Here is a 25,065-nt window from a genome sequence, read left to right on the forward strand (position 1 = left end):
ACTATACAAAACCTGAGGTCCTTTAACAATAGGAAGTAGCTAGCGGCAGCTGCGGCAACGGTCGTAAGCTTCGAACAAGGGGAGAACGGTAGTTAACTGCTTGTCCGATCGTCGCGCGGCGGGTAAACAAATCACTTTTGCTTTTGGCCCATGCAAAATACGCAGAGTGAGGGGTGGCATGAGGAGGGACTATATGTAAAGGACCTCAGGTTTGTATAGTTAGGAAAAATGCAATTTTCGACAAATTGTCATTTGTTCCGATACGTAATACAAACCCTCGGTCCTTTAACAATAGGAAGACTCACTTCTTGGTGGGAGGAATCTGAGTCTTTTGATGGACAGACTGGTGTTCGTCCATCCCTGGAATGCCTCCCTGGTCGTAAGAGCGAGGGAGGGATCCAAGCCTCTGTCCGATTGATCGGGGTGTGCACCGCAGGATCAATGGTCAGACCTCTGGGCCGAGTACTAAGAGAGAGGCAAGCGTATCTCTTCGTACCAGCAAGCAAGAACTTGTTCCTGTTTGCAAGAGGCAACATAAAGTATGGGTTGTCTCAAGCTGGCATCCACTTCCTCCTCCCCTTGTTGGAGGAAGTGGTGGATATACGCTCCTATCCCTAGTGAAAGGGATAGGATGGGGGGCTCTGTAAGTAGCTCACCTGCATCTTGTCCTTATCCAGCAGGGTGACGACCGTGTCCCTCTAACCACAGGTAGAGGGAAGAAAAAGATGGGAAGAGGAGCCAGTCACACTCTCATTCACCATCCATTCTTACGGTCACACCAGGACTCGATGCTGTTCAGCCTGCGAGGGTCTGGGTTCGCTACACAACGTGTTGAGCAGCCACCACGGGTCCCAAGGAAAAAGAGAAAATCCAAGGACCTGTGGGCAATATCCCGAAGGTAGAAGAAGGGCATGTGGTGGTTGGACCAGACCCTGCTTCAGTACCTGCGCCAAGGAGAAGTTCTTGCGGACAAGGCAGCATCTCCTTCGCATCGAAGGCGGTGAAGTCCATTAGGGAGGGGATTGTGAACGACTCGAACCAATCGTCAGGGACCGAAGGGTTCTGAGTCTTCGCTACGAAGTTCGGTACGAAATCGAGCGTCACGGATCCCCATCCCCTGGATGCTTGACTTCGCCAGGAGAAGTCATGCAGTTCCTCAGAGGAAAAGAAGGAAATAGTCGTATGACCTATCCCTCTTCTCTACTTCGGTGATGTCCAGTACCCATACTGGTCTGTCCGTTAGAACGAAGTCTCTCGCATCCTCCTATCCCCATGCAGCGAAGTTCTCGGTAGTGGATAGGACACCGACACTCCATGGTGGGTGTCAATGGTATGGGTACTGTGACAAGCTATTAAAACGAAGTAATGATTGCTCTGTAACAACCGAACTAAGTCAACAGCGTAGTTCGTAACTGACTCGGCCGCTCTGACAGCTGCCGACTGACTGCGTTCGGTAGGAGGCAAAGTTTGTCAAAGCATCCGAGTAAGTCACGTGACCTTCGCCTTTAAAGGGTATGCCGAGAGACCAAACAAATAATGTATTTGTTTGTCACCAATGCCGGACAGCGAGGTGATGATTCTCTTAAGGCATGTGCCCAACAGGCGAAAGTCAATTGCCTTCTAGAGACCGAGGTCCCTGAAGGTAAAACATCTCATGGTTGTTGAATCTCAGCTAAGGAGAAACAACACTATGTACCGTTGAAGACGAAGGTAGATATTGAATGCAACCTACGTCTTCACAGACGAATCGAGAGAAGGATTCTCAAGATTCATAACCTGTGCTTACAAATGACTAAAACAAAACTAACCGCTATTTCATTGCTGTCCGGTGAGAAGTCGTAGTTGCAATGAAAGCGGGGCGTTCTTCAGTAATGAAAACACAGGGGAAAGCCGCCTGAAGAACTGCTTCTCATGGGCTGAACATTTGGAAGTAGAGCTGTCAGGTCGGAGGAGGTTGGGCAATGTCTCCTGACACATCTCGTAATTCGGGTTGAACAAATGAACAATTGTATACCTACGAATACGAGATATTTTGAAGACAAACTTAGATGTCTGCAAAATCATTCGCATTATCGCAGTGCGATGCAGCGGGAGACTTGTACAGACTTCTGTTACCGTGCGGTAAACAGAAAGATGAAAGAGTCCAAGAGATATCTCTGTTGAAAATTCTCGCAATGTCGAAGGCGATGGAATCTAGCGTCACAGCAGTAGATGGGTCCTTCATTATTGCGAGAATCCCCGTTAATCAGAGACCTAAGTCCATGATTGTTGGGCAGAGATACGGTTCGGTAGTCAATCAAAGCAGGGCAGAGAGAGACATACATGACCGTGCATATCGGAGGCCCAGCTGATACTGAGCTGCTATCAGGCAGTTCAATACGCAGTAGTTGAGCCTGAGCTCTCGCTGACTCGTCATCCTGAGTTGCCAGGTAATCCATTATTCCACGAAGGAATGCGTTCGGCTAGAACTACCGAGCATAAAAGATATGCTCGAGCAATTATATTTAGGCGAAACGAATTTCGGTAAATATAACAGTTGAAATGGTGTTGTCGTGACAAAAACCATAAGTATATAAAATTGAAACTGAAAACTCCTGGGAGGTTGCAGGCAAACCCCGAGTTGCAGTTCAATTAGAATACTTCTCTTATAAGTCGCAATCCGTAGTTTCACTAGGATATGCGCCTACCCCTCGGACAATTCAACTGCTTAGTAGAATCATGTCGCGAGGTTAATTATACGTAGTATATTTGTAGGATTCTGAACAACGATCTCCATCCTAAATTCTTCCTTCAAGAAAACAAAATAAGGAGGTTGGATCGACCACCTTCGTCTCTATCAAAGAGAGTGAAGGAGAAGTCTTCCTCGAAGGAAAGCTTCAATGGTGAACAGAATACTAAGACGATAGTTCAAGCCAAACTGGATATTCCCGTCCGATCTTCTCTAGTACCAGGTTGGTCGCCTACTGTGAGATAGTTTCCTCAGCAGCAGTCTTCTTCCCAATGCTAGAAATTCCAAGAATTCGAGCATAGGCGAGGTTCCCGATATCGTGTATATCGGGGATTCTCGTCTCGCTCACTTTGGACCGTGGTCTCGCGTAAGTGTTTGGAGATCGTAAAACTCGAACACTGAATGCGTTAGCAAATTCCGTAGAATTCTCCAAGCAGTCTGCGAAACCCCCACCGAATTCGCCAAACGATATCGGCTGGTGGTCCTCTCGATTCCCGTAGAAATCGAGAATGGGGCAGGATTCCTCCTCAACGACCGGGGCTTAACGTCAGGTAGGACCCGAAGGTCCCCCCGGTAGCGCAGTCCCGAACGTGGGATCCTACAGAGAAATCTCTGTAGGATCCCTCCCCTTTCCCTCGTAACCGTAAGGAGAGAGGGAATGGGGGAGGAATTGGATACTCGCTCGCCTTCCCAGTGGAACTAGCAGTTGGAGAAGAGTAGGAACAGCCATCGCCTTGCGGCGATGGCCTCTCAGAGTCTGGGAAAACGTATCGTCAGGAGAAAACGTTTTCCCGCGGAGGGTTATGAACTCTCACGTAGGTAAGTGTCTGCCGCCACTGTGAACGTCGTCTGGGTGGGGCTGATCGACACCTGACAGGAGAGAGCCGATACCGTCCTCCGACTCATTCCAGTCCTCGTCGAGGTCGAAACCTCTCAGGAGGACCGAAGGGAGTATTCAAATACGGTGTCCGAAGACACGTAGAAACGCCGCTGTCGCAGTAGAGGAGGTGGAAGTAGCTTGATCGACCGGCCAGAACTGAGAGAGCCTTCTTGTCCGGAGACGAGAGACTCTGGTTCGAGACAGAATCGGCAAGTTCCGATCGCGGCAGACCCACCGTCGGTTTGGGTTCCCTCTCGGGCCCCAAAACGACTCGAGCAGAGACGTGGGCTCTGCTGATGGGAGCGGCAATCCTTCCGCAAGGTCATTATGCTGACGAATCAGCTTATGACTTCTGCAAATTCCTCTGTATCTCGGGAGTAACCGTGTCTTGCGGAGTAGGACCGTCCAGTCCCTCCAACAAGAACAGATCCCGAGATACTCCTCCTTCAGAAGGAGGAACAGCGGCAGACCCCTGACGGTCGCCTCCAGCTACTTGCGCGTATGTCCTGGTCGGTCCTGGAACCGTGCCTGGTCCATACGGCGTCATAGCTGGGTCACGAGCGGCGCACCTCTCGTGATCGCTCCTCGGTACCTCGCTCCTCCCGGTATAGCCCGAGGAGGTTGAAGGTACGGGAGAGGCAGACCTGACGCTCCCCCCTCGCTCGCTGGCAGGACCAGCGTGCGGGAGGGCTGCTGCTGATCGTCAACCCGCGGTGACGGTCGAGCAGCAGGCCTAGCCTTACCGCTCGCCTGGGGCGATTGGCTCGGCTGAGAACGTCGAGACCGATCTCTAGCGTCAGGCGAGCTGCCGCTGGTCACCGTCTCCGCCCGGTCCCATCGGGAGCGGCGGACGGGTGACCTGCTAGGCTCTCTGTCGCGTCGAGACCGGCCAGCGTCCTCTCGGCGCGTCGAGTCGCTGGTACCAGCCGTGGCTGGTACCGGCGGCCGCGGGGACTCCTTCCTCGCCTCAACCCGTGGCTGATCAGCGACCGTCACGTCAGCCCGAGCAGCCAGTTGATCGCTGCGAGAGCGTCCACTGGCCTGGCGAGAGGCGTGTGCACGACTCTCGCCAGTCTTCTGCTCCGCGCCGCTGTCTTGACGGCGAGCGAGCTCGGCGTCAAAACTTTGGCTGGACGGTCTTCTTTGGAAGAGCGTCCACAATCGGTGCTTCTCGCGAACGAGAAGCGGCCGAGACGGAACCTGGTTTAGCGGCAGAACCGCTAGCACCAGGTGAGGACGCACCAGCCGAGGCTGGTGCACCTCTGGTCCCCGTCGACTTCTTCTTTGCAGAAGAAGCGACGGGCCCGTTCCCGAAGGAACAGGAGGACCAGCAGAAGAGCTCCCCAGCTCGCCTGAGCGAGCCGGGCCCTTAGAAGATCCCGAAGGAGTCTTCTTAGGGGGGGAGGAGGCAACCTTCTTCTTCTTCGGCTGTTTGGCCTTAGAAGTCGAAGGGGAAGGAGAGGCAGCAGACGACGAAGACGACGACGACACCTTCTTCCCTTCGCCAGGCTCCGCAGGACAGACGTCAGGTCTTCCATCCAGGAGGGAGCCGGGGCAGTTGCCGAAGCAACAGGGCCCGACTGCACCTGTCCGGAAAGACCTGAGACTGTGACAGCATCACCAACAGCAGGAACAACAGGAACAGGTCCAGGAACAGCAGGAACATCTGAAAGTGAATGAGCAGCAGGCACCTGATCTGAAAGGGAATGAGCGGCTGGGACAGCAACAGGTACGGCAGGCACGGCAGGTACCACAGGAGAGCCAGGCGTCCTGTCGGCAGCTACCGTCATCCTCGGCACTGGCGGCAGGTCCAGGGGGGTACTCTTTGGGCAGCGGAAGTCCGGGGTCGGCAATACAAAGAACCCAGGTGGCGGTGGCACCGTCCTCTTTGGCACGGCAGGAATTGGTTCTGGATTGCAGCCGTGGGTGTTACCGACATGACATGTGGTGTGTACACCAGGTGCGGTGGCATCTCATATGCTGGTGTCGAGATTGTGGTTGTTGTAGTGGTTACCGTACCATGAGTGACCACTGCCGACCCCGCCAACCGCTGAATCAACCCCTGTATGCTCGGCACTCCCTGCAGTCCCAGCGACTCCCACACCTGTCCCAGGTCGTCCTTCGCTGATGGCACACCTGCGGAAGCAACAGTCGGGTTAGTTAGAGGGGCTTCCTCGCGCCTGGGGGGAGAAGAACCCCACCCAGAGCGGACGGAAGACCCCGAGTACAACTGGACGTCCGGGTAGCGGGCGCCCTCCTCCACACTCGACGGATCGAGAGAGGAGAAGGACTCCGCTACCCCCCCCCGCAGGGGAAGGCGCGAAACGTGGGGGCTGGCCGGGGGGCAGGAAAGAGGACGAAGGTCCGTTACCAAAGGAGTCACTGGACTTTCCGATGACTTCTTGTGCCCTCGTACAGCACCCACTGCGCCTCTGACCAATGCATACACGTTACACAGGGCTCGTTGCGGGAGCACTCTCGTCCCCGACAACGAGTACAAACCTCGTGAGGATCTACATCTACATCCAAGGTCGTCTCCCACGGATGTAGCACCTGCGGTAACATAGATAGATTAGTAAGAGGGGTTCCCTCACGCACGGGGGGAAGACATGCCCCACCCCGAACAAGAAGGACCCACAAATACAAAATACAATGAAGAAGCTGAGCGGGGGGCAGGAAGGAAGACGAAGAATCGGCTACCAAGGGAGTCGCGGGAGAGCTTTCCGACGACTTCCTGGCAGACCTTCGCTTCCCCTACCCCCGCACAGCAGTGAAAAGTAATATGAAAATGAAACAGAATACTGCCTTGCGATCACTTCATAGAACTTAAAGGAGAAAAGATCAATTCCCGGGTAAGAACGGAAACTTGATCCAATAATATGATGCTATCATAAAATATATATGAAAATGAAACAGAATACTGCACTTGCGATTTCATTTCACATAAAAAAATCGTAAGGATCAATTCCCGGGTAAGAACGAAAATTGATCCAATTTAAATTTCATGCAATAAATAAATGAAAATGAAAAGAATATTGCAATTGCGAATCCACTTTCATTGCATTCTATTATACAAAATTAAAAGGCTCGTGCCGAGCGCAATCACACTCTCGGTAACGAACGCACAGGGCAAAAATATAATGAAAAGAGTACTTACATTTTTCAATTACACACTTCGCCCAAATACATGACTCGGCGCGAGCGCGCACGCCCTCGGCACCGAGACATCATAATTCAAGGGTTCAATTCATGAAAAGAGAGGAAATCGCCGCATCTACGGCGATAACTCCATGTTGGTTCATAATTAAGTAATGAAAATGAAAACAGTGTACTTACAGTTTCATTTTCAAGTCAAACAAACCATTAGTAGAAAACACAATATAAACAAAGCATACGACGATGAAGCGGGCAGAGAGCGATGACGAACACGTCCTTCACACCCGCGGCCGAAAGCAAAAGTGATTTGTTTACCTCCCAGTCGCGCGGCGCGCGACGATCGGACAAGCAGTTAACTACCGTTCTCCCCTTGTTCGAAGCTTACGACCGTTCCAGCTGCCGCTAGCTACTTCCTATTGTTAAAGGACCGAGGGTTTGTATTACGTATCGGAACAAACTCATCGTTGCCAATCTAGTGGAGCTTCACACATACACCGATGCATTTACAAACTGTTTCCATGAATTCTGGTTGTCATAATAATGCAGTAATGATATAATTGCTGTAGTAGCCTATGTATATATACTACAAATAGATACGCTAATTTCACTTGATTCCCGGGTTTGGTGGAAGTCTTATACCCAGTTTGGAGGGTAAACACATACCAATTGACAACACTGAAACAATTGAACAGCACAAAACGCCGCAAAGAATGCCGTAGTCCCCTTGAATAAGTACTGGTTAGAGGTCACGTTTACGATTGTTGTGATGAAAGTGCCCTAGCGTCTATGGGTACAAGTGGTGTGCGGATTTAGCACAGGAAATGGGAAGTTTGTTGACACAAGCAACTCCGCAAACATCGAAATGGCGCCAATCTTCTAAACTTTTTGATTCGTAAGTAAAAATTTCTAAAGCATTTTGGGCTAGTGTACACTGCGTTGGCCACACTTTTCATTATTACCCTCTGTTTAAATAATAAAATATGGCCTTAATTTCTAACTTTGGAGAAAATACTTACTTCAAAAGGAGAGTAGAGGTCTTGAGCTCCTTCTTTCACCACCAACTCATGACTGATGACCATCTCCAGTGTCAGGACGTGTTAAAGTACTTTTGCGGAGGGTGGCCAAAACCGCGGTAGTCGGTGAGTTGGCCAGTCCACTCGGTTGTTTACCCTATAGTATGTCATTTGTGTGAGGTGTAGCTTAAGAGCTTTATTCCCTTTTTTTACAATCTCTGCGCTTAGCTACTTAGTATAGATAAACTGCTCATTGTTTAACAAATATACTAGCTACTTCTGTTTGCAGATCTGTCGAAAGAAGATAGCCTATTGGAAACGGGAAAGAAAACTTTAACAAGCACACATACTAAAGGGAGCAGTGAATTTGGACCCCCAAACTGTAGGATAACTACCTAGTAGCTACTTAGTAGGCTATACTACTACCTACATACCAGATTAAGGTAAAACCATGGAGCATGTTCTGATTACTTTTATACAAAAGGCTACAGTACGACCTGACATCCTAGGTTAGGTAAGTTAGGTGTGGTTGGTTAGGTCACTTGAGGATTAACTTTAGAAACGTTCAAAGCACACATTACCTAGGTACTACTACTACCTAGGTAGTACCTACCTAGTACCTAGGTAGTTTAGTTAAAACCCAAGAAAATAATTTAAAGTAAAATTTTATTTAGGATTTACAGGTATGTCTCCAACCTTTCTGAATGGTGCTACAAATTTTATCGTCTAAAATGCCTAGGGTAGGTACAGCTAAGCTTACATAGTGTTGCCTTAGACACTACCTAGCTAGGTAGCTAGTGTCCAGGGTGAACCGCCTTACCTGGACAATGCTAGCCTGTCTGTTTCGTCTTCGTAGGCCATGCATTGTATGGCTTTGGGTTCGAAATCATAGAATCGCACATTGTGAATTGTAAATTCCGCCATGCGCTCAATATTTATGCACTGTTGATTTTTTCCAGCTTCTGCAAATACTAGGTATGTTGACGTTCAAGCCATGTGTGTGTACAATAGTAGTAGTAGTAGTAGTATATGAGATGGATGATGCTTTACCTCTGGAACGGCTCTTTCGTGCGGTCTACCTCGGCTCCAACTCGTGGGGACATTACTTGAGAAGGTGCAAAGAGTTGATATTAGGTTTTATAAGGTGTTCCTTGAAACAGTCTTTCTCGTTATTAGTTGTAACACTCAAGTATTTATGTTCTTTACTCTTATATTCCCTCAGTGTCCTCTACGTCATATACACTATTCCAGTGGTTGACTGAAAACATGATTTTCTGCATTATTTATGGCTAAACCTTAATCCACAGATATTTTTAGAGAAAGTAGTATAGGTTCTACTATTTCATCCAAAGAATAGCCTAAGACCAGTCCCTCGTCTGCACAGAACAGTGCCGCGATTGGTGTTTCTTGTTTCTAAACCCAACCTTTGTGTCTCCTTGCTTTCCTAAGCTCAGAACAGGTGCTTTAGCAATGTGATGAATCGGGTTGACTCGTCGTACTCTTGTCTTATGTCATTCATTATTTTTAATTCTTATTTCAAATAATTTAGACATAATGTTGTTGTATTGGCAATGCCTGAAATCCCAATGGCACGCAACTGCATTTATTATTCCTGCTTTGTAATCTAGCTTTCATCATATGAAACCACAATAAGTTTTCTTCTGTCCACGGAGTCAGATACTTTCTTAATGCTAATGGCCTGAAATCTCTAACAGTGAGATACAGTTTCTTTGATGCAATGGTTATTTAGACATAAAGCATTTATTAAGCGTTCTCCTACCCTTTAACTTTGTCAGTGCATAGGCTAGTTCATTTATAAGTACGTTTTCTTTTATATAAACAGGCTGCATATTAACATCTTTAACCCGTCTGGTCATGAAACTTTAATCGTTGTCATCTCCGCCACTTGATATTTTTACATCTTGTTCAGTTACGATCATTTCTGTCGTGAGTTTAATTTTTGTCAAGTTTAGATTAAATTGTAGTACATACTTTTGTACTGTACTGTGGAAACACTTTTAGCGCCCGTTTTGTTGAATATTAATCTCCTCCATTTCACATTTTTATTTATCTATTACATACTTATTACACATTGCATTGATTTTGTTTTATGCATAATGTTTTTGCATCTCAGGTTTTATTTTAGAAATAGGAACAAGAGATTAGATTCAAGTACCGCTTAGAGTATTGAACGAATTATGTATATTTTTGTCTGGCAATAGCTAAAGTACTAGAATACTGTCAGAAGTTGATTTCATTCTTCGATTGCTTTTTCGTTAGTTTTAGAAAAGAACTACAAAGAATTCCTCTTACTTAGTTCTTCTGTACGACTTTCTTGATGCAGTCTGCTTCACACAATTAACCAAAAGAGGGAGACAGAAAACCACACAAATCGAGTAAAAAAAAAATTGCGGATATGAAAGTCGATTCGAAGGACCACTTCCTGCGTGAGTGGCGTATGCATCTCTCTCTATATATATAGGCGTATGGAGCAGATGTACGGAGATATTGCTCTGTCTTGTAAAACGAACCAAATCAGTTGTTTATCTTTGAAATGACCGAGCAATGCACAAGTGTTAGAAAAACATTATGCAAATGCATTATGGCTAATCAAAATGGAATGTTGATTTGTCCAGCCTGTAAATTAGGTAAAGGAAGGGTTAACGACTGAATACAAAGTGAGAAAGAATTGTATTTTCAGTAGTCCCCAGGGATGAATATAAAGAAATTGAGGTGGCATTCTCCTGAAGTTTCGATAGGATCGCTTTCTTTTATTGCAGTGTTGGATGGGGAAACTAACTTGTGGGTTGCTGAACCTGAAAAATAGCGTACTGAAGCGATTGTTAATCCGGCTAATGAGCTCTGTACGTTGAACTAAAATATGATAATCTAATGCAGGTTATTGACCTTAGATGTTGAGCCAATTATTGGTAATCACACGAAGATGTTCAAAAAAGGAAGCTGACTGCCCCTTAAGTAAAGAAAATAACTTAAGCTGATAAATTGAAAATTAAGCCTGTTGGTAATAAAATCAGACAGATTTATTTTTGGAGGCGCTCCAATCGAACATCTCTTGGACCATCTGCCATATACATTTATTTATGAGTACCATTTTAAAGTTTTACTGAATATTTGGTTTTCTGTGATGCACTACCTTTTTTCATGTTCTTAATTTGACATATTTTTTTTGAGTTTGTAGGAATTGTTGAATAAGATACGTGTTGTGCATAGCCTCTAATATTTCCTCGTATGGCAGATAATTATCTCTTAAATTTATTTTTTCAGTTTTTTTGACAAATCTTCTTAATTTATTATCTAATTTCATGGATTTAGAGAGTATAATAATATATATATATCTATATATATTATATATATATATATATATTATATATATATATATATATATATAAATGTGACTGGTAAAAATTTTCTGTTGCAACAGAATTCCATCTAATAAAAGGAGCCCATAAAAACACCAGAATATAGAGAGAAAAGTACTATATTTCAGAGACTGCTGTCTCCCTCTTCAGGTAAATGAATGAGAAAATTTTACAGAAAAGGTGGTATTTATACCAAGAGGTCCTTCCACAGGCAAGCCAATTTGGGTCACCCCCGCTGATAATCTTCCTTTAATCTCCTTAAGCGTTGGTTGAATGAAGATCTTGTCGATCGTATCTGAAATCCATGCTCCTTTTGAGATGTTCATTACCTGCCTCTCTTTTATTAAGGTCGATTCCATCATTTGACTCTTGTACCGGCAGTTGCTGCTATAAATTATATGTGACAAATTCCAGTTTATTCTATGGTTATGTTCATTTATATGGTTGAAAATAGCAGAGTTCTGTTGTCCTTACCTAACTGATCGTTTGTGTTGTATTAATCTCTGGGGAAGTGATTTACCCGTAAATCCGATGTAAGGTTGGTCACAGTCCTGGCATGGGATTTGATAAACCCCAGAGTCCTTGGGGGATGTCTTTTGTTGGACGTTAATCAGGGATTTGGCTAAGGTGTTTGGGTAAGTAAATGCAAAAGGGGTCTGAGGGTCTGAGTCACCTTCTTAATCGTGTCCTGGTGTGGAACTTTTATTTTATTGTTGGGTGTATCTCTGGTCTTGTCTTTAGGGGGTCGGTAGAAAATTACGTTTGCTTTGTGAATTGCTTTCTCAATTATATGGTCAGGATACTTTAAAGACGAATGTTGCTTACGAATTAGTTCAAATTCTTTTTCCAGGAAATCTGGGGAACAAATTCGTAAGGCTCTTAAGAACAGATTGCTGGCTACACCTATCTTGATAGCAATGTCGTGATAGCTAAAGTAGTGAATGTATGAAAGTGAGAACGTTGGGTTTCTGTATATGGTAAATTTGTATTCTGTCGTGTCTCTGATTATTAAAACATCAAGAAAAGGAATTTTGTAGTCTATTTCCCATTCAACTTTAAATTTGATGCTGGGTACTAATGCGTTTAATTTTGAAAGGAATTCATTAAAATTGCCCCACCTATTATCCCAAAATGTTAGAATATCATCTACATATCTCATCCACAGCATGATTTTGGGTTTTATTGCATTTATTACTGTACTTTCAAAGTATTCCATGTACAGATTGGCTAAAACAGGACTTAAAGGACTACCCATGCTACACGCGAATTTTTGCCTGTAGAATGATTCCCCGAATGAAAATACGTTATTAGATGCACATAATTCAACTAACTTTATTATTTTGTCAAGCGCCAATGGGAAATGATCTGAATAGGGGGATAATTTTTCCCTCAAAAACTGAAGAACGTCCTGTACTGGTACTTTTGTGAATAGGGAGTCTACGTCAAGGCTTAAAAGTTTTATGTTGTAAATTCTCTGAATTTGTGACAAAAATCTCCCGAATGTTTTATGTGACTGGGAGAAAAAGTGCCTAAAAAAGGGGAAAGGAGGACAGCTAACCATTTAGAAATTTTGTAATTGAAAGCTCCGGCACAAGAAACGATGGATCTGAATGGAAGATTGTCTTTGTGAGTTTTGGGAAGGCCATAAAAGTAGGGTAATTTAGGATTAATTACTTTAAATTCCTCTAATAGTTCAATACTCTTTTTGTCTTGGCCAATTAATCTTACTTTCCGAAAAAATTCTGTGGGAACGTTTTAGAGGGGACTTTTCGTCAGTTTGTCGTAAGTGTTAGTGTCGCTAAGGAGCTGGTTGATTTTGTCGAGGTAGAAGTCTTTGTCCATTATTACGATTTTGCCGTTTTTGTCGGATCTACTTATTATATTATCTAACATTTTTTAGCGAGTGGATGTATATCATGAATCTATGGGAAACAGGATATTTCTTATTTAGGTCAGTTAAAGCATTTAGTAACACTCCTTTTAAACATATCTCTTCACGGCTGTAGATTTTGTCATATATGAATTTATCAAAAGCCACTATGAAGTCTAGGTTGTTTTTGCGGTCTGGCATAAGGGCAAAGGATAATCCTAGATTTAAAACTAAATGTTGATTTAAAGTAAGGTGGGTGTTGGATAAGTTTAAAACTTTGTCTTGTTGCTTAAGATTATTCCATGTGCTATTGTCTATTAAGTTATTTAACTTGCGTAAAAGTCTGTTGGAATGAGTCACGCTATTATAGGGAGCAATGTCGGAATATACCTCTTGGTATATATACCACCTTTTCTGTAAACTTTTCTCATTCATCTACCTGAAGAGGGAGATAGGAGTCTCTGAAATATAGTACTTTTCTCTCTATATTATGGTGTTTTATGGGCTCCTTTTATCATATATATATATCTATATATATATATAATATATATATATATATATATATATATATATATATATATATAAATTACATATATGGCCAATTCATACTTGTAGTATAATAGTTTCCATATGGAGCCTCAAGTTGGCCTCCAACCATGTCTTTTATTAGTCTTTTTTTTTTCAACTGTTTCAATTTTGTCGAGGGCCAGCATAATTTTCTTGTACTTGAGACTGGATGTATCTTCGATTGTGTTTTAAGTATCTGGTAAAGTGGGACGTATAATTCAAAATAAACAAACCGAAATTAAAATAATTATCCATATTCTACAAAAAATATCAACGGTTAATTAATAGAAAAGAGAGTTGGGGGGAAAATTTCTCACATTTTGCCAATGTATCTTTAACAAAAGCGGTTATTACACTGAATAATTATCAGTATGGAGTTTTGCTACATTCAATTTTCGTATTTAGCCCTCTGGACCTGGCTACTGTAACCACCTGAGATCCTTGGCTGGAATTTAATTATATGCAATCTAATCACTAACTGTTATAATCTTTATTATTTCAACTATTCTCAGTATTATTACTGTTATTACCATTATTATGATTAAAACGTACTAACTTTTGTACTACTTCAGCAACTGTGATTATTGATGATTAATCCTTTTTAATCTTGTCATCTCTTGTATCTAGATTGTGTATGTTATTACCTGTACTTTGTATATTCCATGTATATGACATTGAGCTGTAAATAATATTATTATTATTATTATTATTATTATTATTATTATTATTATTATTATTATTATTATTATTATTATTATTATTATTATTATCATCATCTCTTGATTACTTAGATGACGAGCCTTTACAGAGACTGACTTGAATTATGCCACACCTACCGATAGAAGACAGTGAAGTACTACTACTACTACTCCTCATAGTTAAGTTTTCCACTGGGTGGTCTGAGAAAGTTATTTATATACACTTGACAGAACAAGAAGGTGTAGTAGCTTTTCTTCCCGAGGTGCCAAGATGTTGCAGTGTACGAAAACAAATATGTTTTTGCTGGGCTGAGTGTGTTGCGTAAGACGAAAAGGTAATACATCGCATGGTAAATTTTTTTCCGAGTGACCTTTTACGGAGTTTTTAACTAAACGTTCTGCTTTAGCTGACTTAAAGACTTACTTATCTACTAGGTAGTTGGTACTACCTACTACTACCTAGGTCTATGTACCTAACCCAATGGAGTCTACTAGCGAATCTACGTCTACCGTAATTTGGACAGTTATTTCAGTTTTTAAGGGTCACAACACGTCAGGTCAAACCTAAAACGAGATATTGGGAAATTTATTGCCCGTATTCCGTGGCTCAGGCACATTTCTTATCTTAGATTGGGCTACCTGATTTAAGAATGGTAGCCTAGGTCTTGCGTTGTAGCTACTAGGTAGTACTATAGGGTAGTAGGCTAGCTCCAGGTAGGTTGGTAATCTTTCTCGTCAAATTAACTTAAGCATCATGTTATAATATTCTTACCCAAGTTTGTGTTTGCAGTTGACTGACCAGTTTCAGCTACTAGCTAGCTATGTTATGCAGAGATAGGTAGGTACTAGGTAGTAGCTAGTACCTAGCCTAGTACCAAAAATTAGGTAGTTGTGGCCTAGCTAGCCTACCTAGTAGTAGTACAAAATTTTTTTTTTTTTTTGCCAAGAATAAAGTGTAGCTAGCTACTTAGGTAGTAATACCTTAGGCTAGTAGCCTACTAGCCTATATGCTAATGTAACCTTTCTCCCTCTTGTTTTCTATGTTGATCGTTTTATTTTAATCTTGCTGATAGGTAATCACTTGATTATGCCTTTTATTTTATTCCATCAAGAAATCTTTTTTTTTTCTTTTATTGTTCCCCAAGATTGTTAGAGGTAGACTGACTAGGTATACTTTGTTTTTTTCCATCTGTCCATCCGCCTGTGGTGTTTGCGCATGGTAACACTGCGTCCCAGGCTTTAAATAGTAATATACGATTTCTAATATTAATGGTGTAATTCGCATACAGTAAATTATTAAAACACTTTTTAGTTGTAAATGTTCACCAAGATATCCTTTTATTTACCTAAAACTTATACCTACATAGCGTAACTATTTAAAGCCCGGGATGCAGTGTTACCATGCGCGACCACCACAGGCGGTTGGACAGATGAAAAAAAACAGAGTATAGGTAGCTAGTTATGAGAAAATGGTAAAAATATGTAGTTTGGGATTTATTCACAAGTAAAATTCTCTCATATTTAGGTAGCCAGTGAAAAAAATAGGATCACCTGAAGAAAATCGACCCCAACACACGCTGGGGTCGCTTTTCTTCAGGTGGAAAATATTGGGGTCGCTTTTCTTAAGGTGAGGAATTAACAAGGTAAATAAAAAAGAAAGTATGACTTACTCTTACACAAAAAATGTAAGTATAAACCTACTGCTACAATTATGGGGGACCCAGTGGGAAGTGATTTTCAGGGCACTACCGAACCTAACACAACCACCTTACCTAACCTTGGGCCCCGTAGCCCCTACCTAGGCCTAGGGGGGGGGGGGGGGGGGGGGGGGGGGGGGGCTCTGCCACCCCCTGCCAAACACCCCCCCCCCCACCTTAAGGGTACTACCTAACATATCCATCAAGATAGTTTTTAATGAATATATATCTATATTTTTTTCTCCTTTTTTCTATAATATTATGAGCTAAAGTGAGTCACCTGAAGATTGGAGACACCAACAAGCAGGGGTCATTTATCTTCAGGTGGAAAATATTGGGGTCGCTTTTCTTCAGGAGAGGTATTAGGGGTCGCTAATCTTCAGGTGATCCAAAAAATGCATACTTAACCTTTGCCCCAGCTAAGGTTCTTCAGAAAAGTTAATTAATTGAGTTACCCAAATTGATGGTGTAACTGCAGGCTAGGTTACAATTATTCATGAGAATTTTAAACTTTAAATGTCATTATACATTGTTAACTTACAAGGCTTCTTTTGCATTATTCACTGTCATATTAGGGTATGCTGTTCATAGAAACACTAAAGGACAGTGTTGCAGGATCGATGTAGAATGCATGTTTAATAACAATGAACATCAAAGCATGTTCTTAGAATGTACATGCACTTATTGGAGAAGTTATGAGTAGTCACCCATTTAGTGAAGTAGTTTCATGTTTAATGTATAGGTACAGTAGTAGGAATGTACATATTTTGATATATTTTCATAATGAGGTTAATGATTTTATTTAATATACTGTGAATTAAGCAAATAATCATAAATTAAAGAAAATCAAAACCATGATTAATGTTCATATATGCTGCTCCAGTAGATCTAGGTAATAACTTCATGTCACGTGTTTATTTGGAAATTACATCTTCCTATAGTATTTGGGTTGCTTATTAAGAGTTTACCTTTATTTTTTGGGGGTCAACTGTAATTAACCTCCAGGGGCTAGTACTAAACATGGCGAAATACATTTGACGCCCCAATCCCTAGTGGCTGTCATATTCACGGAAAGTTCCTTGCAGTCTGGGTGGAGTTATTGCCTAGAAATTACCATTGTATATAAACACTCAGAGTAAATTTGATTTTATAGAATGAGAAAATTTTCAGACCTTTTTTGAAGTATATGTATAAACAGAATTAAAGTACCTATGTTTAATCCAATCATACATGAAGAATGAAAAACTTTTCATCCAAGTACATATGAAGAATGAAAAATTTGACTGGAATCAAGCTTCAGTGTTTTTCATTTGGCTTGGTATGTGGTCTAGGTGAGAAATATTCTCATGAAACTTATGATAACCCTGGTAAACCAGATGAATAGACAAAATAGGTATTTTGTGTTAGGTCTATATACATAGCTTTCATGTAAGTGGCTTCATTAGATGAGTTCTTCTTTGGTTTTCTAGACAATGTAAGCTTAGGCTAAAGGGTCTCTTGCTCCATGCTACTCATGGAAATGGAGTTCAACTTTGTTGAACCTCCCATCACTTTTGTTGCCTGTGGGAGATACTGTCGTGGTTTCTCACATAGGAGGTTCTCAGGATTTTTGCCCACCTCCCACAATCTCATCCTCTGCCATAATAGGGAAGGGTAAAATGCAGAGAAAGAATAAGGTAAAGAAATGCTATGAGTATTATCTTTCTTGTCAAGCTCTTCCTTGTCATCTTCCTCCCCTCTTCTTCTACCCCTCCTTCCTCTTATAGGAAAAAGGAATCTCAAATGCTCAGGCACACTGTTTGTGCATCTGTCGCTTTTGAAGGTTGATGGTAGTGTTCTACCACCTCCAGGTGAGACTTCCACTGTAGGTAGGGTTGACTCTCGGGTCTCTGATTATGTTCATGACCTCTTTTTTTTTTTTTTTTTTTTTTTTTTTTTTTTTTTTTTCCCCTCCCCTCTCTCTCTCTCTCCTCTCTCTCGCTCTCTCTCTCTCCTCTCTCTCTCACTCTCTCTCTCTCTCTCTCTCTCTCTCTCTCTCCCAGACTCAGTATATTAGAACTTCTCAGGATTCTTTTCTAGCTGCCTGTGCTTCTTTTGGAGTAAGAAGAAGGGCTTCAGGGCTGCCTTCTTGTCCTACGCAATCATATTGTTTGGATTGTGCTCAAGTGGATGGTGGTATTATGCCTGTCAAGTCTCCATTGTTTGAAACCTTTAGGTACCATGGAGCTTCATGAACATGATTGTATTATATTTTGAGCTTCATGCACATGATCGTATTGACACGCAGGGTACTCCTGACTGTTTAGGATTTTAGCATGTGTGTGTGTGTATGTTGGTGTTTGGAGCATTCACCAAGACTTTCTAATAGTTTGGTTTTGGCTAGTCATGATGGAGACTGTAATGTGGTTGACTGCTGTTTGAAATGTCCTCATTCATGGGTTAATGTTAGCTTCTTGTTAAGTGATTTGTAGATTTGGAAGTTCTTTGATATGTTCCTGCAGGGCAAAATGCTGTGTTCATTGCCTCTCTTTTGGAAGAAAAGCTAGCCCATGCTTTCAGAGACCAAAATAGGACCCAAGGGTCTTTCTCCTGCAGTCTGATGTGGAAAGGTACTTTGGAAATGATGATGATTATTTATAAGTGAATGATCTTGAGGAATGACCTTAACGACAAGGGGAAGTGACCTCGATGCTGTCATTGAACATGATCTTGTCATTTGGGTTAACTCTGGAGAGGAAACTTGCTTGTCATTTTAACTGCTATTCTCTTCTCCCTATCTCTCTTGTGCAGCATAAGAAGAACTTCAGGACTCCCTTTCAGAACAAAGGCAGAGTGCTACGTTTTTGGTGTATCTATCCTTAAAGGAGGTCAGAAAATAAATTCTTTTGGCTGGGATCTCAAGGTGCTAATGTGGTTGTCTTCTGTGGGTGTAAGAAAGATGGGCCAGAGGAGGTCTCTTGTGTTATGGTGTGGGAGAGAGATCTTGGCAAGTGTAGGGGGCTTCCAAGAAACCTCATAATGTGCTTCAATTGTTGTCACATCTTATATTTCAGGGATCTTTGGCTAAATTGACAAGAAAATTATGATGAACCATCATGTTGGTGGTTCTTTTCTTAAGGATGGAATTAACAAGGAAGAGGGCCAACATCTTAATGTTAAGAATAGTTGTGTATCACAAAGAAGCAATTTGTCTCAGTCTGAGAGAGGTTATCTTTGCTAACCAACTGGTCTTTGAGGAGTAGTGTTGTGGCTGCTAATCAACTGATCTTTGAGGAGTAGTCTTGTGGCACCCAAAACCCAGTGCTGCAAATCTCAAGAACTCGGGTGTCTGCATCTGGTGGAGATAACACCATTCAGGGCCTGAATAAGTGACAAGGAGACCTCCCTTGCAACTTCTTGTAATCCTGGAAAGGCATCTTCATGTGAGGAGAGCAGTCAGCCCACACGTATAAGCTGCTTTAGGGAGCTCCACTTGTATGAAGTCCTTCACTCTTGGTTGGCAATCTCGATGCTGGAACCTGGGCTAATTTGGGAGACAAGGATTATCGTTTGAAGTTAAAAAGCTTCAGAAACCCAGTCTAATATCTGGTTGAAGGAAGCTTCATTATGATTAAGAAGGGCCATTTGGCTCTTCCTTGCCAAGATGATCTATGTCCTAAGCAAAGTATGAGCTGTAGGTTTTTTATCCAAAACCTTCAAAGAGGGACGAGGCATGTGGTGCCTCTTGCTATGCTATTAATCATAAGCTCTGAATGAACTGAATTAAATCGGTGGCCAAAGATTTTAGCAGGTGTGATTCTTATGTATAAAAAGGTTTAGGCTTTCCAACTTTTGACATTCTCATAAGTTGACAATTGAGGCATGAAGTGCAATAGCATTCTGATTAGAATGAAAGCTGCTTGAAGGAGCAGAACTACTTGGCAGAGGGGAGTGTGGTTTCATTTGTTTTTTAATCTTAGGAATGACCTAAATGGCATTTCTATAACATATTCATATGGCATGAATCACCTGGGTATCTATGCTATGAAGAGGCACTAACATATACAGTGTGCAAACTTTGTTAATGATTAGAAGAAGAGTAGTGATAATTTGTCCTTTGAGGAATGAGTGCTGCAGAAAGCACAAGGAAGTTACAGTGTGTAGAGAGTGTGTCTAAATCCAGTTATGCTGTTTGGATCGTATGTTGGTGGTGCAATACTGTGGGTAGTCACAGAATATATTGCCACAGGGAGAGGAGCAGAAAAAATGTGCAATACATCAACACTAGTAGGAGCCATGTGGCCTGCAAAGGTTGGCTTGTGATGTGCAACAGTCAGCATGGGCTTTTGTATGGGAGAGAGCATGTGTTAGCCTATTGTTCCGATACACATTCCTTTGCCAAATTCTTATAAGTCCTTCAGATTCTTCCTGTGTAAGTAGAGCAGATTAAAGCAAAAATCTTAAGCTTACCAAACTGAAAAGATTTGGATGTGGATTGGAGTAGTTTTGAGCTCATCAATAATGACACTGATGACTTAATGGAAGGGGACAGACAGAGGAAACGCACTCCTCCTACAAATCTTTGGAGCATTGATAGCATCTCTCCTCATTGTAAAACCCCAGCAGAGACTCCATCCAGTCGGTACATACTAGACACTGTTGATCATACCTGACCTGTACAAGACCTGCAAGGAATGTTGGTCTTTTCAGTGCTAACCAGAAAGCTCTGGCGTTGTTTTCTTGGACCACTTAAGAAAATATTCACTGAGCAAGGTTTACCATCCAATAGATGAACATTTAATACATAATTCAATGAAGGGCAAAACTTCGCTAAACTATTGAGATTAAAGTTCAGTAGAACCTAAACAGCTTTTATAAAGCACAGACAAAAATCATAATGATGCAACAATACTGTAACATGTATATGTATTAAGGATAAATGTCTAAATAACTAGCATGTATATTAAGGATAAATTGCCTAAATAACATTTCAAACTGAAAAGGCACAGCTAAGCTCAGGGTAAATGGATGCTGAGCATAACACAGAATATTATGCCCTAAAGTAAATTAATGGAATTGTAACAAGGGTATGGAGTAAATGCAACCACCAAGCTCCTAAGAAATAATGATACATTTAAAATGAAAAGTGGGGGAATAATGAGTTAGAAAAGCATCAGTCATCTTTTCAAAATTTATGAGGGAGATGCAGATCTTTGTGAGATACCAGGCATGCAGAGAATAGCCAGGTTTCACCAAATAGAGGCTAGAGCTTCTCAGGGATCTGAATGCATGCTCCAACTGCTGGAGAAGAAGACACTTCTTTTTGATGTCTCATGATTTTAGCTGCTGCAGTTTAGGCTTTAGCAGGTCTGCTTTGAAATTGATTTATCATAGTAGTACAGTGTATGCATTATCTGTTAATTAAAAATGCTGTTCAGGTGTCAGCTTAGCATATGAATCATCAGATAAGTAAAAATTGCAGTTCAGGTGTCAACTCGGCATATGTATCAGATATATACAGGATGGCTTTCTTTTATCTGAAATAACTTATGTTCCTCAAGCCATAGGTGGTCAAGGTTTCTTGTGCTCTTTATTTTATTTTACTGCTGCTTCAGTTGTTCTTTAGTTACTGTGAAAGTGGGTATTTAATGACAACCATTTACACAGGGATTACATGTATTATTTAATTTCAATTGCAAAGTTTATAGATGACATTAGGGTACATAGCAGAGCAGGAGATGTGCTGCATTGTGGAGTGCTGGGAAGGTTAGAGCTTGGATCTATTCCAAGGCATGATAACATGAATTTTTCATCACCAAAAAATTTATAATAATATCTTTTTGGTAATAAGCAAAATCGGATGTGATTTATTAAAGAAAAAGATATATAATGCCTGGTTGGGAGTTAATTTTTTCTTAAGCTGTGTATCCTGATTTTATATATTTTTTATTTTTACATTGCATGAGATGTTTTCAGGATCTTTAAAACATCTGAATGATCTCATAAGTGTTTCATGCTTTTAGTTTTTTCATGCATTTTCTAGGTAAGAATTTGTTAAACAAGACATAAGGACTTCCTCAAAATACCCAAACTGGTACATACCATATGAAACAGGACGCTGTGAGAATAAAATAACATAATGATGACCCAGCGAAGACATGATTATGTATAGTACATATATAAATTGTATATGCATATCCAGCATGACGTTACAGAAGCAGTGTTAAGTAATTCTTCTACCAGTTTTCTCAGGGAAGAGTCTTATGTAACCTGTGACGGTGCTTGTAGTTCTTTCATAGTCACTTTTGTTTTTTTTCCTCTCATTGTATGCTGTAAGCAGCAGCTTTTGCTTGCCATGCTAACACTTGACAAAGTGATCAGTGGTAGTTTGCATGCGTTCATTTGTGTGGTCAGGCCCTTAAAATAGAGTTCCCTCATTCACAAGTCATCTCTGGTATGCTCTTATTGAAAATTGCTTCCTGTGAACTTCCTTTGGTGAAAAATGCTTTTGGTTTTAGTCAGTATTTTTGAATTACTTGATATTTAAGAAAAACTATACACAGGATGTTCGTCTGATTTTGGAATATTCTTAATGTTATGAAATTGCTAAACAGGTAAGTTGGTTGCTGTTCATCAAGTGCCAGGTGGCAGATGGGGAAGGGTGGGGATGGGAGGGAAGGGGAGGGAGTGTGAGGAAAAGGAGTTATATTTAACAACAAATTCTTGGCACACCTCAGCATCCCCCAGCAAGTAGGACATTTTTGCTAGTCATCTTCATAGTCATACTGAGATTACTGTGGTGTTAGAAAAGGCAGGGAAGAGATTACTTGTAGTCTTTTACTGAAAAATATTTACTTTGATGATCCTGAGTATTCCTGCAGTCTTTGGCTAATCTTACAGCTGTTTATAAGTATTTGGTGCAGACACAGGTAAGGTTTATTAGTATGTTAATTTTCTCTTCAAATTATGTATGAATTTTTTCAGGTAAAACTGTGACCTACTTAGGGAGACAGGTAACCAAAAGAATTTGCATGAACAGTGGTGTGATTCATTTCCTTGGAACATTATGGAATGACCTAAGGAGTCCTTTTTGCTTGTGACTTTTTATAAGTACTGTAATGCAAACTGTGTTATTTAAGATGACTTGTAACAAAGCATTGGATATATTAGTGAAGTATTCTTGATGAATTAGTTGTGATATTTTATGCACGTGCCTTATAAAGGAGGCTTTTAAAATTATTTATATGTAGAATATATTTTTATTTAGAATTTGTTTTAATTAAATTAAGTCTATAAGGTTAAGTGCTGATTTACAAACTAGATTAAGCAGGTTTGTTATGTAATGTAATTTGTCGTACAATAATTTGAATTTAAGATCTTATAGCAGTAAACACTGTTGCCAGCATATTAAGTGAACAGTACATATATTGATAGTTTAATGATTTGTCTTCATATTAGTATTAGTACTGTTTTACATACAGTATTTTGTAAAGTGAAAATTCTACATATGAAAAAAATGGAGAGGGGGAAATAACAATCTGGTTGTGCCATAAGAATTGATTAAGTATTTTGTTGTAGCTCATATTTTGCTTGATAAGATTCCTTTGGTAAAACAAATGATAGTTTTCCTGTGTAGGTATTCAGTATATTCTGATAACCAGAATAGTATAATTGTAGGAAATATGATGAAAGAATTTGGATTGGAATGCTAAAGGCATTTGGAAAATATTTCTATTTGCATTACACTCACTATGTAGATATAGTACTACGTATTGACTTTTGTACATATGTTCATAATCAGAAATATTTTCATGATCAAACCAGGCATTGTAACTGTACTCTTATGTTGAAGACAACTTGAGTCTTATTGCACTATATAGTATCGTGTGGGTGAATAGAAATTCAAGATTACTTTGTGGTATGTTAATATTGTTACAGATTTTTAAGGAAATAAATTCTCTGAGCCACATACTGTGAGGTTGGTAAAACTTTTGGCACAGTGAAATGCCTTTAGAATGATTGCAAAAGAGACAAACTTCTTATTGTACTACATAACAGTACAGTATATGTATCGTAATGTTGAAAAGGTAAAATTTGAGTGCTGAATAACTCCTTAAATGAAGCAAACTGGAATAGGTACAGTATATGCTGTTTGGAACCTTCCAACCCTTAGGAGTTTGCATTGCTCTCAACTACATTTACACATTTCCTTAAATTTTCAGCTTTCTTCATGGAAGGACATATAAACAGTACTCTACTCTCTCTTGTGCATCCTCCACATGATTTGTACAGAGTATGTAGCCATTTTTTTGTTTTTTTAGAAAAATTGCCTTTATTCATAAATCCATTGAGCAAGGCTGTTCAAGGTATGATTGTATAACCCAAAAGAAGGACCACATTTAAAACTAAAGCAAATAGGTTTGCCTTTGTATATTGCAAATATGACCTACCATCAAGTAAAGATTTACTGTTACTCTGTTATTTTGTTCATGAAACTTACCTGTCAGATATATATATAGCTGTATTTTTCCGAATCCGACAGAAATTTAAACACTTACGACACACGCAGTGGGAGTGAGGTGGTTAGTACCCATTCCCGCCGCTGGGAGGCGGGTATCAGGAACCATTCCCATTTTCTATTCATAATTTTTCTGTCGCTGGTGCTGTAAACAACGTTTGCAGCACCTCCGTCCAGATTTTGGAAACTTACTGGCTACTTGAGTATCCCTTTTGTTTTTGTTTTTTGGTATCTGAATTGGATCGGTGGCTAGGCACACGTTGACTTTGGATTGATTTGATTTTGGTATTGATTTTTCTTTGATCAAGATGTCAGGGTCTAGTTCAGCTAGCGCTAGATTTTGTTCTATGTCTGAATGTGTGGAAGGCGTATGAAACCTATATTAAGAAACTTGAGCGAGATAGGTTAAGGAGGTCTTCCTCCAGGAGTGTTTCGGGTAGGCAAGATTTTAATGATTCTCCTGCTAACCCTCCTTCTGTAGTTTATGCTCCTACCCCTGTAGTGTTGCCTCCGGGCCCTGAAGCAGTGTCTGTAGAAGGTAATACTTTATCTTTAATTCTTGAATCGATTCGTAACTTA

The 25,065-nt window shown here is 41.0% G+C and overlaps 2 protein-coding genes across 7 annotated transcripts in view; one reads left to right on the forward strand and one right to left on the reverse strand.

Annotated features, from left to right (window-relative positions):
- The window catches only part of LOC135215432 (U3 small nucleolar RNA-associated protein 4 homolog), a gene marked incomplete in the record, with an annotated part of 57,794 nt that extends 48,984 nt beyond the window's left edge, over window positions 1–8,810 (reverse strand). The window contains 1 exon segment of the mRNA XM_064250078.1: window positions 8,598–8,810. Coding sequence (XP_064106148.1) covers window positions 8,598–8,701 — 104 coding nt within the window.
- A 5,657-nt stretch (window positions 8,811–14,467) lies between these two features.
- The window catches only part of LOC135215433 (rho guanine nucleotide exchange factor 7-like), a 126,801-nt gene continuing 116,203 nt past the window's right edge, over window positions 14,468–25,065 (forward strand). The window contains exons 1-2 of one of the 6 annotated variants that reach the window (XM_064250081.1): window positions 14,468–14,627; window positions 24,191–24,261. The gene's annotated coding sequence lies outside the window, so the exon portion shown is untranslated. Of the gene's footprint in view, window positions 14,628–14,780; window positions 14,804–22,742; window positions 22,898–24,190; window positions 24,262–25,065 lie in introns of those variants that run through there. The other 5 variants (XM_064250083.1, XM_064250080.1, XM_064250085.1 and 2 more) reach the window with 5 other exon arrangements.

The sequence above is a fragment of the Macrobrachium nipponense genome, chromosome 5, assembly GCF_015104395.2.
Source record: "Macrobrachium nipponense isolate FS-2020 chromosome 5, ASM1510439v2, whole genome shotgun sequence".
In the NCBI taxonomy this organism is placed as follows: Eukaryota; Metazoa; Arthropoda; class Malacostraca; order Decapoda; family Palaemonidae; genus Macrobrachium; species Macrobrachium nipponense.